At 37.1% G+C, this 13019-nt stretch overlaps 2 protein-coding genes across 5 annotated transcripts; one reads left to right on the top strand and one right to left on the bottom strand.

Moving 5' to 3' along the window:
* Nucleotides 1–323: 323 nt before the first annotated feature.
* LOC122403675 (importin-13-like) lies at nt 324–7353 on the top strand. Of its 4 annotated transcripts, none has more exons than XM_043407332.1 (9): nt 324–364; nt 3235–3696; nt 3767–3931; nt 4014–4160; nt 4237–4490; nt 4574–5351; nt 5506–6415; nt 6498–6644; nt 6880–7353. In XM_043407332.1, the coding sequence occupies exons 2-9, from the start codon at nt 3556–3558 to the stop codon at nt 7152–7154; spliced, it is 2817 nt and encodes a 938-aa protein (XP_043263267.1). In that variant the 5' UTR covers nt 324–364; nt 3235–3555; the 3' UTR covers nt 7155–7353. The 4 variants fall into 4 exon arrangements, with proteins under 4 accessions (XP_043263267.1, XP_043263265.1, XP_043263266.1 ...); XM_043407330.1 differs by having other exon boundaries at nt 4014–4154; XM_043407331.1 differs by lacking the exon at nt 324–364 and having other exon boundaries at nt 3214–3696; nt 4014–4154.
* A 1300-nt stretch (nt 7354–8653) lies between these two features.
* LOC122403677 (uncharacterized protein C1orf50 homolog) lies at nt 8654–10001 on the bottom strand. Its single transcript, XM_043407336.1, is given in 5 exon segments — nt 8654–8877; nt 8955–9077; nt 9080–9288; nt 9365–9474; nt 9567–10001. Coding segments are annotated over 4 exon segments (552 nt in total). The 5' UTR covers nt 9396–9474; nt 9567–10001; the 3' UTR covers nt 8654–8688.
* Nucleotides 10002–13019: the final 3018 nt, after the last annotated feature.

Raw genomic sequence — 13019 nt, forward strand, 5'->3', positions numbered from 1 at the left:
AGTTACACAGAATGTTAATAAATTGGTTGCACTATAAATATTTCTCATTATAGTTCATTAGTGTATGAAATATTTCTTCCATTACAAATGATATGTATATAATTATATATACATAAATTTTGAAAACTATATTCGTGTGTCGATTTATCCGAAATAACTTTACAGCTCAACACTCAACCAATGAAACAATAAAAATGTACTTGAAATTTATTACAAATGTCATCGATATATATCGATACATATCGTGGCCATTTTCTTGTTTCTTTCATTAGTACGCAATGATTACTGAGTAGCGCTAGTAGTAAGCCAAAGTAAGATGGCTGACAAATCTTAAAGGTTGTTTCCCACTATTGCTGCAGGCTTAGTAAGTACGTGTGTAGCAGACAGTTCGTACGCCTTTGATTTGCTCACTAAATCTGTGTAAGGCTCAAAGTTTTCTGACATTGGTGATTCAATTGGTAGAATATGGCGTAATATTGCAGTATATGTAGTTGACTATCGATATGTTTTGATCCCCGTCACGTGGTTCTTGTATACGTGAACTCTTTCTTTATATTGAACAAAGAATAAATAAAATATAGTACATATGCAACGAATTACGAATAGGACCGAATTGAACGGGTTTATATCTTATCCCGTATGCAGTGATGCCAGAAAAGCACCGCCGGGTGCACACGCACACATGCCAGATACGCGTACGTGAGCTCGTGGAGTTTCGGAAAGTCGACAAAGGCAAACTGACGCATGCCCTCTTTCTCGATTCTCCGAAGCTGCCCGAAGTAATTTCGGATCGCCTCGTGGGAGTCGAGAGAGAAAGGCTCACATTTGCCTTCTCGCTCTAAACAACTGAAATCCGACCTACCGTCAACGGCATACGATTTGGATTCTCGAGCCGAGGTTCTCGACTGCCCAGGCATTTTTACTTTCCGACCTATGTAGGCGCACGTAAGCAAAGTACCCATAATGAAAAAAAAATTTTGTGAAATTTATTTTACGGAAATACACGTTTTAAGACCTCCTGATCATATTTTAATTATTGAAAAAAAAGACATTTTTTTTTATTCCCATGTATGAGCACACATATGTATATTATTAATACGATTTTTGAAAATCAAAATACTTTAAGATTGAAAATTAATAAATTAAAATGAGATTCCACTCTTTACCAGTATTGTGCACGCTGTGGTATTTTTCAATAAGAAGAGTTCTTACTTTTATAACATAAACAAAACAGTAGAATTAATAATTGCAGAAATTAATTAATAATGATTTTCCTCGATTGTTTTGAAATAACCGTATCAATTGGTTATGACGAACTAAATAGAACTAACTAGAAACAAAGGAAAAGTGATCCCGTTTGCCAGTTTAATACAAAGTATGGGTTGTATCTTAAATTTTAAAAGCACATAGTCGAATATTTTTAAAGGTACAAAACATAGCGTTTCATTGTAGAACAGTAATATAAGTTAGCAGGTAATGTCATAAAACTGTTTTTCTCAGCTATATCCCTTTTTACCTGAAGTATAAGGTAAAAAGTACGAGCTACAAGGTACGACTATCCGAAAATCGTTCACATTTTATCAATGTAAATGAAGCGGCCTTTCCATCAGAGTTAAATACAAAATTTTGTAATTTCTGTGAAAATAAAACTTTCAGTAAATGTACGTGGTGCTTGAAATTTTTATGTTTTGACTGTTTTTGTGAAAAGTACCATCCAGATTCATGTACTTCGTACATTGAAAATAACATATGTTAAATGTAATCGGTTAAATTTAACTTTAAAAAAAAATATTCGAAGGTCAGACAAAAATATAATGTCATATTTAGTGTACGCTTAAAATATGATTGAAAAAATAAAAAAAAAAAGTTCAAGCAGGGTTCGAACCAGCAGAGCAGAAGAAGTTCGGAACTTGCAGGCAAAGACCTCATCACTCACGCCACGCTGATTATTGGTGAACATAGTTCTATTTCTGAAAATAAGTACCTGTAATAACTTTAATAATATCTCAAAGTAAAACCTAACCCAAAACCTGGTACCATTCCAACTTTTCCTTGTTAGAAACGAGTTTTCAATTTGTCTTAGCGAAAATCGCGATCACATTTTGCACATTATTCTAAAACATTTGTGGTATTCGTTTTCAATGCGATTTAAGTAAGCATGTAATGTATAAGATTTCATTTAATGTTTTCTTTTCTAGAGAAGATAGAGAAAAAGTTTATATAATTTTTTTTATATAAAATTTAATTCGTCCTAAGATTTGTATGAAACATTTAAAAGATTTTTTATACATTATGTCTATATATCGGAACAACTATGAAACAAGAGGTATAATCTGTAAGGAGTGTATGTGTGTGGCTAGGAGAACCGTTATCGTTTGCGTCGATAGGAGTGTTTAGTCTAAGCTAGAGTAGGTATCGAGTGAGGTGTTTAGGTTTAAGCTGAAATACGTTTTAGAGACTGCGTCTCGAACGTGCGTTTTGTTTGACTTTGACTGCAGGAACGTCACTCTGTATCGAACGTTAGTCGAGAGCAATCACAGTTTTACGTTTACGTTTTATGTCTTTCTTTTATGTTCTTTATGTTAAATAGTTAGTAAATATTAAATAATATAATTACATCGTTACGTTTAGTGTTCACGTATTTGAATCCGTCCACACGCCTTTGAAATGAGAACATAAAACTTAAATGTAAAGTTTCATTTAAATTCATTCAGCTATTTATATTCAATCGTATTAATAATATACATATGTGTGCTCATACATGGGAATAAAAAAAAATGTCTTTTTTTTCAATAATTAAAATATGATCAGGAGGTCTTAAAACGTGTATTTCCATAAAATGATTTTTACAAAATTTTTTTTTCATTATGGGTACTTTGCTTATGTGCGCCTACATAGGTCGGAAAGTAAAAATGCCTGGGCAGTCGAGAATCTCGGCTCGAGAATCCAAATCGTATGCCGTTGACGGGAGGTCGGATTTCAGTTGTTTAGAGCGAGAAGGCAAATGTGAACCTTTCTCTCTCGACTCCCACAAGGCGATCCGAAATTACTTCGGGCAGCTTCGGAGAATCGAGAAAGAGGGCATGCGTTAGTTTGCCTTTGTCGACTTTCCGAAACTCCACGAGCTCACGTACGCGTATCTGGCATGTGTGCGTGTGCACCCGGCGGTGCTTTTCTGGCATCTCTGTATCACTGTGATAAATCACTGTTAGTGATTTTGCACGCCATCTCTAGTTCTCACCGATAGTGAGAGCAGGGAGAAGGTTTCGTTTGCGCAACTCATAGGATTTCCAAGGCGGCTGGAAAGGATCGTGTAAACAAGGATTAAAGAGTTTGACGCGAAAATTCCCTGGAACTATGACTTAAATGATTAACCAGGAAGATAATAAAAAAGTTCGTCGTGATATGACATACGAAACGAACTAAGTACAAAGTCTTAATAAATCTGAGCGGCAAAAGCGGTTCCCTGCTGACAATGAGACCCTTGTAGAATAGTGACAAACAATACTGTAACGTTGTGACAGAAGGTTTTACATGATAAACAAATAGTCGGTGATGGATTATACAACTGTAGTTGAGCAGGCTGTGAGACAGTTTTATGCAGAAGGAAACAATGAGGTGCATTCTTGGCTTCTACGGGTGCAGGCTTCACCAGAAGCTTGGACATTTGTCTGGGAGCTCCTTGACCCTTCCAAAGTAAATAAATTATTTACTTCATTCTTATCAGTTACCATGTTATGATTAACAATCTTGATTCATGTTGCAGTCGTGGGAATTGCAATTTTTCGCAGCTACCACATTGCACATCAAGATTTCTAAACAATGGGATGAAGTGCCTAAAAATGAATACTCTGTTCTGCAAGAGCGTTTGCTCAGTATTATGAAACAACCAAATACACCCAAGTTTGTCCTTTCCAAACTCTGTCAAGCAGTAATGTTCCTTATATTAGTTACAAATCTATTCAGGTTACTTTAATATTATCATGGTGTATTAATAAATTTTGTGGTTTTAGTTGGCTGGATTTGTGGCAAATGCCTGTACCACTGAAAATGAGGAAAAAGATAAAAATGTTGTGGATGAACTCATGAGGATGTTGCCTTATGACTCGTTTCCTATGTTGGAATTGTTACTACGCACACTTTCTGAGTTACCGGTAAAAGTAAAATATATATAGATACAGTATGATACTATTCGTTGCTTTCCAAATTAATGCCTCCTTTCGATACTTTAATTAGTCAGAAAGGAGGTTTGAAGCAAAACGTGCCAAATTATCCAAAACGTTAAGCAATGGTTGGTACAGAATAACCTGGCTTCTACAACAAGTTTTCTCAATGTGCAACCCAAATTCCCAAGGCAATGGCAATGCATTGCACCTGTTAGCAATGGAATGCGCATTATCGTGGCTCAAAGTTTATCAACTTCCTTTAGACGCAATTGGACAAATATATCCTCATTTGCTAATTGCTGCAGCGTATTATGCGCCAAGCAGGTATAGGCGCTATATTTATACTTATTTGAAACTTATTAGCAGCATGAAATATATATATATATATATTTTGTATTGAATTAAAGAGAAGGTTCGAACGAGGAAATTGCTAGAGGTTGGGACGTTGTTCAAGAATGTTTGACTATAATAGTAACACATCATGAACTTAGGAATAGACCACAAACATTGTGGGATTGGGCACGAAGTTTGGTAACTATTGCCAAACAATACAGTGGACAGTACTTCTGTGAAATCTTAACTGCTATTGGCGAAACTTGTAGCAGAGAATTTTTAATTGCTTTGGTGCAAGAAGAAAGTGAAACGCAAAAATGGACTGCACAAAACCTCATTGAGTTACTATTACAGTGTTCGGAACAAAAAGGACGGTATCCGACGGACGAAACTCGGAGTTGTATACCTTTTGGATTTTGGTACATATTACAAGATGATACTGCTACGCTCGACGGACCTTACAAGAGTTATGCTTTAGTAGCTTTAAAACCTATTTATGCAAGATTAGCGCATGCATTATTACGAAAATCAACGCTTCCTTCATCTCCGAGCGAAGCCGGGGACGCGGATGAACGGGAACACTTTAGGTGTTATAGACAAGATGTTGCAGACACCTTAGATTATTGTTATAGAGTATTGAGACAAGATTTATTATTACTTCTCGGACAAAGATTGTGTCTAACATTGGATAGATCGGAAAAGTGGACTGACGTGGAATCGACTTTACATGCCTTCGAAGCTGTGGCAGACAGAGCTGTGGCAGACAGAGCTAGTGCAGAAGAGTCGCATTACATTCTTGCTTTGATGGATTTGGTTGTTACTCATATTCCTTATGATTTTTATCCGAGAGAGGTAAGTTCTCTTGTACTATTATATTGTGCATAATCGAATTATGGAGTAGTCTGTAACAGTTTAGAGGGGACACTGTACGTTGAAATTTGCCAAATATTTTCTAGAACATAATTACAATATTATAGATATTTGAAAATTTATTAAACATTTACAGCTTTTAGCATGCGCGTGTTCAACGATAGGGTCGTACGCTGAGTGGATAGGGGAACATCCGGATCCCTGGCTAGAAGGAGTATTGCAAATCGTGACTTTAGGTTTAGTCAGTGGTTCCGTGACAGCACCCCTTGCCAGTATGGCTTTGAAGGACCTAGCAAGAGAATGTGGACGACACATGACACCTTTCGCGCCATCTATTCTTAACACAATCGAAGAAACACTTCCAAATGTTGCACCCGGTAGTGCGGAATGTTTGCGACTGATGTCTGCTGCCAGTAAATTATTAAACACTTTATCTACTGTTGAAGAGCAGTTAGCACACCTTGACGCTACGTTAGGCTTATGCATAATAAAGATACGAGCATTGTTGAAACAACCATCGTTTGTGGTGCGTTTCGGGATAACAACACAATTAAAAATGGTTGGCATGTTTCTTTCTACGATGGAAGGATCAATCGGAAAGGTTGTGTTAGATGAACTATTGCCAATATTCAAACAGATTGTTGAACATCCTGAGTGGGGTCAGGACAATGCTACGCTAGAAGCGATGTATATTTGCGCAAAAAAATCTCTATTGTCGTTGTCGTATCCCGAAGTAGAAGCACGACCTCTTCTTCCGATTTTGACCGGTTCATATAAAAAGTGGCCCCATCCTGCCGCGTTGCATTTGTTGCGACAACTTGTGGTGTTATTTGGACAAGATTCCGATAACATTATAGGGCCCATTTTCGCGGAATTAAGTTCAGTAACGTTAAGCGGTGTCAGAGCCTGTAGGTCTGTTAACGGTAATTTATCCGACTGGGCAGAATTGATGGAAGCTTATCTTGGATCGTTGGCTCAAATTTGCAAGAAAAATACTAGGATGTTATTGCAAGTCCCAGATCAAATCCCCAGAATGTTAGAATGCGGTAAGCTTTTATTTTTATAAGCTTTAGGTTTTCCTTCTCGATGTATATTTCAATGGTACGGTATGCACGATGTCTTTCACAGGAATGGATTGCTTAATGCTACCGGAAACTGGAACAGTCAGAGCAGCTGGGCATTTCCTCACTAATGCTGTCAAACTGAGTCCTCACTTGGAAATATTTATTCAACCAATCGGCCAGGAACTCGTTTCTGTGATTTTACAATGTGTGGGTACGTAGATGATTTTCTTTTAATACTTGTACACAAGCATGCGGAACATCGATATGACTTCGATATATTTCGATTGATTTTACAATCGAAATATATCGAAAGTACTGAATATGCAGCAGGGTATTCCACTTAACTTGAGATATTTAACATGTATAAATACATTTTGCCTATATCTGATTGTGGATATATTTTTTGAAATAATAATTCTAAAATTGTAACGTGTCACCGTTATTAGGTGGAGTAATACCACGGAACAATTTACTGCCTCACGCAGAAGTTCTGATAGCGTTGAACAAAGCGTATTTCGAGTGGATGCCACAGTGGCTTCGTGCCGGATTCGAAAAACACTCGGAACAATTCTCAGTCTCGGAAGGACAAAAGAAGATTTTTATAAGTACCGTTTTACGTGAACGACATTACGCACGGCGAATGTGGGAGATTCTAGACGACTTCAGTCTTCAAAATTTAGCTTCGGCAAAGACTGGAAATATAATGCCATGCCAGCAATAAGAAGAAAAAGGTAATGGAAGGAATTCATTGCATCAATGAGAATACTTGATATGAAGTTCTGTTTGCATATTAAGTGCTACGTATTGTGTAAAATACTTTCTCCGAGAATAAAGTTAATCAGGTTAACGTTTATCTTTTATATAGTGACTAATTTTAAATAAAGACTGACATAACGGTAAATATGAAGGGTAAAGAAATTTATATTACATAATAATATTCTCAGATTATAACGTTCTCTATTAATTTGGTTTATTATATTAACTTTTGGTTTCAAAATGTACTTAAAGGACCCTGTACAAATCTTATGGAAAATGGCCCCCGGTTAAATTAGCTGAACTTTTGATATGATGTAGTTCGTGATGTCTTGATGAAAAGTTTCAATGGGTCCTAGCTCGTAAATTGAACAGTTTCCAAGCATATTTGAGTGTAAGAAGCACTGTTGTACATTGTCCATTTATTTGACCCCTTAAAACTTAGTAGTTGTACTGTGGGCCCTCAAATATTACCCCTTGACCCTCTGACTCCCCTTCAGGAGTCAAAATAAAAAAACGCCAAAAAGGTAAAAAATGGTTCTCTTTTTCATTGTACAAACATGAAGCACTTTCGACATTAGCATTACCCAGTGTGCACCACGAGGAGGTTGCTCGATCGGATTTTGCACACCATGTGGCCCTGAAGAGGGCCGATTTTATAGTTCTCTCTATTCGACCATAAGAATCTCAACATTCATATTGTCTTGATGGTCTCTATTAGCGGCATCTCTGATCGTATTTAGAAGATTGCCATCCGAATATTTGACATGCCTTTGATGACAAGCAAATCCTAAAAACCTTAAAACACTTGCAATATGTGTGCATGTACCCAATGTTTTGGTACCAGATTGACAAATGCAGTAGTAACCATTTATTACTTCCTCTTCTAGTTCCAGTTCATTTTTGGGAATGTGAGAAATAAGAACTTGATGTTTGGTACGATTCGGAAATCGTGAATAAACTTTTAGTCTTCTAAGGCTGTTATCCACCGACGAAGTGTCAATCTGCGCTAATAGGGGGCATCAAGACAATATGAATATTGAGATTGTTATAAATAAATAGAGAGAACTATAAAAACGGCCCTTTTCAGTCACATGGTGTGCAAAATTCGATCGAGCAACCTCCTCGTGGTGCACACCGGGTAATGCTAATGTCGACGGTGCTTTATGTTTGTACAATGAAAAAAAGAACCATTTTTTACCTTTTTAGCATTTTTTTATTTTGACTCCTGAAGGGGAGTCAGAGGGTCAGGTGGTCAAGGGGTATTATTTAAGGGCCCATGGGGTCATAACAGTGCTTCTTAAACTCAAATATGCTCAAATGTGGTAGTCTAGAATAAGGCGCTCTATTATTGACTTTTGATCCCCCATATCTCGGAAACTGTTCAATTTACGAGCTTGGGCCCATTGGAACTTTTCATCAAGACATCATGAACTACATCATATCAAAAGTGCGGGATCCTTTATTTATTACAGTTGCTGTATTATGCTTTCTTTTATATATTACATATTTACATTTAAATCGATACTTTTGAACGCAGATGCAGTCGCCGGAATATTCGATAAAAGTTTAGCTACCATGGCCATTTCTTTGTTTTTAGCGTCGATCTTCTGTAAAGGGGACCACGAATGATCTTGTTCCAATCTGTATGCACCTTTGTAAATTTGAGGAGGTCCTGAGTTACCCCATTCCTACAATACGGTATAATTTGCAAATTTGTACATCTTTAAAAATTACAGGAAAAAATTAAAAATGAAACATAATTTACTTCTGGACTAAGCATAGAAAAATAAAGCTGGCCAGTCTCTTGTTGATAAAGGTGATACACGTGTCCAAGGTGTTTCACAAAATTGCAAGCAACATGATACAATTTCATGTTCCAATGAAATGTACCAGGAGAATGGTTTCAGCTTGTTTCTTCAAAGATCTTATTTGCTCTGCAATTACCTGTAGCTTGCTACATGCATTTACTTTAACAAAACTGTCAGCTTTTTGTATTTCCATAGCCAATGCAATCAGATCCTCTTGCGTTGACTTGGCTACAGCTTCTGGATTATTTAATGGAATACCTTGTGGTTCGGTATTGCGCTCTACTAGAGCTACTGTTTAAACATTAATAATTGTGTTGCATACTTTTGAAACACGTCAGAAAATTTGCAAAATATTTTGAACTTATACCTTTGGAGAGTAGATTGTTGGATTTGTCCATTTTAGTAAAATATAAGGAATGAAACTTCAGTGTTCTATTGTATAATTTGGATTAACTACTTCATAGTAAATCAAAACTTCTAAAAGCAATTTAGAGTATTCGATTTTTATGTTACATTCGACGCATTATTTTATATAGGTGGTAAATACGTAGTTTTCGTAATGTAAGTACCTTTTACGATACATGTAGTCCAGATATCATATACATATATATATATATTTAGTGCATCAGCTGTTACGTCATTTTAAGATTTACATCGGGTCTTGGTTTACATAGTCTACTCAGAGTACCGTAGTCTTCACGATATAGCGACGTCGTAAATTTCTTCAGACCTTAAAGCATCGATTTCATGTATCTTAAAGTTCATAATAAGTAGATACATTGACACTGGGTGAAAGATTTATTTCTATAGTTCTGACCATGGCCAGAGTCCTTATTTGCATCTGATCATGTTACTTTTTGGCAGTCAATACGTATCTGTTTTAATGTTCGAAGAAATTTACGACCCTTCTATATCGTGAAGGCTATACTATACGAATTCCTCATACTTCTAGTCAAAATTATTAATCATTGGTCCGAAATAAAGATTGAGCAAATATAAATAAACTATTCGTCACAGGATCAAGTCACAGTCGATCACAATAAATCACACTGTCTTAACATAGAGTAAAAAACAGAGGCGAAATCTCTTTTATTGTTCGTGCTGCTGGAAGTTTATTTTCTAGTAAGAGCCGGTGTTAGTTTGCATCGATAGTTGACTCGACGTATCGAAATTTCGATATAGTCGTTGCATTTGTCGTAAGCAAAATGGACCAATCATCATCCTCCCACAAAGTTTACGATTGAATATAAAGACAGATTCTATAAATGCAAAGAGTTTTCTGTGTCTAACGTACTATTTTATATTAAATGAACCATAAAAAAAGAGTAAAATCCGTAAATATTCTCTTTATTGGACAGTATTTCTCTTTTTCTTTAGTGTCGTTCGTTGAGGTATACATAACCTGCATTCCGTTACATTAGTTAAAATCCCCATCCATAGATAGCGCCACATGTTTTTGTATTTTTTAAGTAACGTATCGACAAAGATATAAAAGCTATCGCTTCCAATAGTTAGCGATGATTAATTATTTTGATCATAAATCTGTAGAAAAATGGTTCAAAGATTTACATTTAATAAAAGAATTTTGTAACGGTGCATAAATTAATGCGGGATAGTCATATCAAGAAAACACTCTCCACAAAAATTTGTTTATTACAAATTAGAAAATTGATCCATAAATTTAAACAGTAGTGTGCGTCAATTAATTCTTGTTTATGGCTGCTCATTTTGGTCTTTATTTACCACGCTTTCAAACCCTTTTATCGATAAAAAAAAATCGAATAGCGTAAACAAAAGTTTACCCTTTTAAAGAATACGTTAATGGATTTTAATTTATAAATTTAAGGCGAACAAAAGTTAATTTACGAGCGAATCTGACATTTTTATTCGTTATTCGGGAATAAGAAATTTGTCTAGCACCGCAAGACGAATCCGTTCTACTTACACGAATTTGAATTCACTTTTACGCGTTAATTACAAGCAGTTAGAGAGTAAGTACGACAAATCTTCGGGTCAGCTGGTCCTCGGGTGCATGTTCTGCATATTTACCGGCCCGTTAATACAGATCAAAGTTGGCAAAAGTTGGCGTAGCCCGTCAGAGAATTTAGTTGGCCGAGCTTTCGATGCTAACCGAAATTCCACCTTGCAAACTCCAACGAGTTAAAGTCCGGCAGCATTGTTATATTTTACGTGTTTGCACGGGCTCGCTCGTCTGATGTTAGAGACTAAAACGCTCCGAATTTTGGGCAAAATTCGAATTACGTACATTGTGCTTATTGACGGAATGCAAATTTGTTCGGTTTTTACCCCGACTTGTTTCTACGGATGTAGAAACTTTTAAATCGAATACGTTGGCAGACACAATGCGGACCGAGAAACAGGTCGAGCGTGAATTTGTCTATTCGTTTTAATTTCTTATTATTCGATTATTGCACAAAAATTTTCTTGTTTCGTTTTTGCTTTGACTTCGTTTAAAGGAATAATGTTTCCTTCCTATAGGGTTGACTTTCGTTCACGGCGGGCCTTGTTAGAGGCCAAGCAGATTCCCACGAGATTAATTTACGTTTTCGAGCGACGTTTCGTTCGGCAGTTTGCGTCATCGCGGAAGAAGCCCGAGGATGAATGACTCCACGGTCCTTTGGGTCTTCCTTGAGAAAATTATTTGTCTTCCTCTCACGAATTTATGGAAGGAACGATTTATTTATTTATTTTTTTTCTTTTTTTTTTGAAGAGGTCTTAAGCTTCTTTGACGTCAAGAATGGCGTATAAGATGATGATCAACGTAGCACGAATATTTCTCCGCACGGTGGGCATTTGTTCCGCGAAATCACGATCAATCATTGAATTATACTTTAACGACTTTGATGGACGCACGATAACCACATAAGGTCTTATCAGATCCTGATATTTCATTCTTCGTTGCGTTGCAGACGCTCGCGTCGTCGATATTGCCATTTTTATATCTTTTCGCTTGCCTTTTTTCCCCCGTTTGGTGTCCTTTTACGTTGAACAGCGGGACGCCGACGGAGACCTTAAAGTTTAAACGACCATGAATTTTTAGCAAGACAGACAGTTCCCGATGAATTCAATTTTTAGTTAATCATCGTAGTTGTTTAATATACATTTTTTTTAATAATTTTCCAAATACATGAATATGTATTTACAATTCCTCGAACCCGTCGACTCGCTCTTATTCCACGTTTATCGAATGATACGGTGATTTATGGGCGACACAGGATAGGAATTTTCGTATTTCCTTCTCATTTCACGGGCGATTGACTTTTTGACGCGTGTTTTTCCAACAGGCACCAGGCAACCTTGTGCAGCCGCTTAAGTCGATTATCTCTTCGCGGCTAAGCGGAGGACAGATTCCTTGTGAATAAACGACGATAGGAGCAAACGACGGTGACACGATAATTACTCGACGTCTCTCGAACGGAGCATACACGGAGAGATTAATCTACGAATCTGGATTTTCTGCATCGAATTAACCCGGCACCAGCCACCTGACTTCCCGCTCGACCGTTCTAGGTCGGTCAATTAACGCGTCAGTCAATTAACCGCGCGATCGTTGCGTTTCCCGCGCTTTATTAGGACCTCCCTTTCTGGCGGCTGCTTTTTTGCTTTTTCGCGCCGCTCTTGACCCATTTTTTCCCATCAAGCTTCTCCGTTTTCCGTCGGTTGTTCGCATCAACAGCGAGAGAGAAAGTCGTTGTTCGATGAATATCAGATAAAGAGCAGCGTTGGGGGGTCCTATGCTCGAGATGGAAAGAAAAGGATAGGGGTGAAGCGTTTTCTAGCAGACCCTGTTTCAGACGCCAGGATATTGAGAGGCAGTCGAGGGAAACATTTCTGGCCACACAGTATATTTTCGGTAAGGAATTTTTTTCTCGAAAGTGCGTAGGATTTCGCGGGTGTGTCTATTCACCAAAAGTGATTGTAATTGACCCCCACAACCGAAAATGATTTTTCCAGAATGATTTGAAATTTTTTTTTCGCCGAAAAATTTAGGCACATACTAG

This window comes from Colletes gigas, unplaced genomic scaffold (assembly GCF_013123115.1).
Source record: "Colletes gigas isolate AHSC1104 unplaced genomic scaffold, ASM1312311v1 Colletes_gigas_Sc00069, whole genome shotgun sequence".
NCBI classification, from domain to species: Eukaryota; Metazoa; Arthropoda; class Insecta; order Hymenoptera; family Colletidae; genus Colletes; species Colletes gigas.

Excerpts from the sequence above, each read along its gene's own strand:
- LOC122403675 (XM_043407332.1), top strand. The coding sequence starts at position 3,556 with ATGGATTATACAACTGTAGTTGAGCAGGCTGTGAGACAGTTTTATGCA. Across the intron at positions 3,932-4,013 it reads TTTCCAAACTCTGTCAAGCA|TTGGCTGGATTTGTGGCAAA; the intron begins GTAATGTTCCTT and ends TTGTGGTTTTAG. Across the intron at positions 5,352-5,505 it reads ATGATTTTTATCCGAGAGAG|CTTTTAGCATGCGCGTGTTC; the intron begins GTAAGTTCTCTT and ends AAACATTTACAG.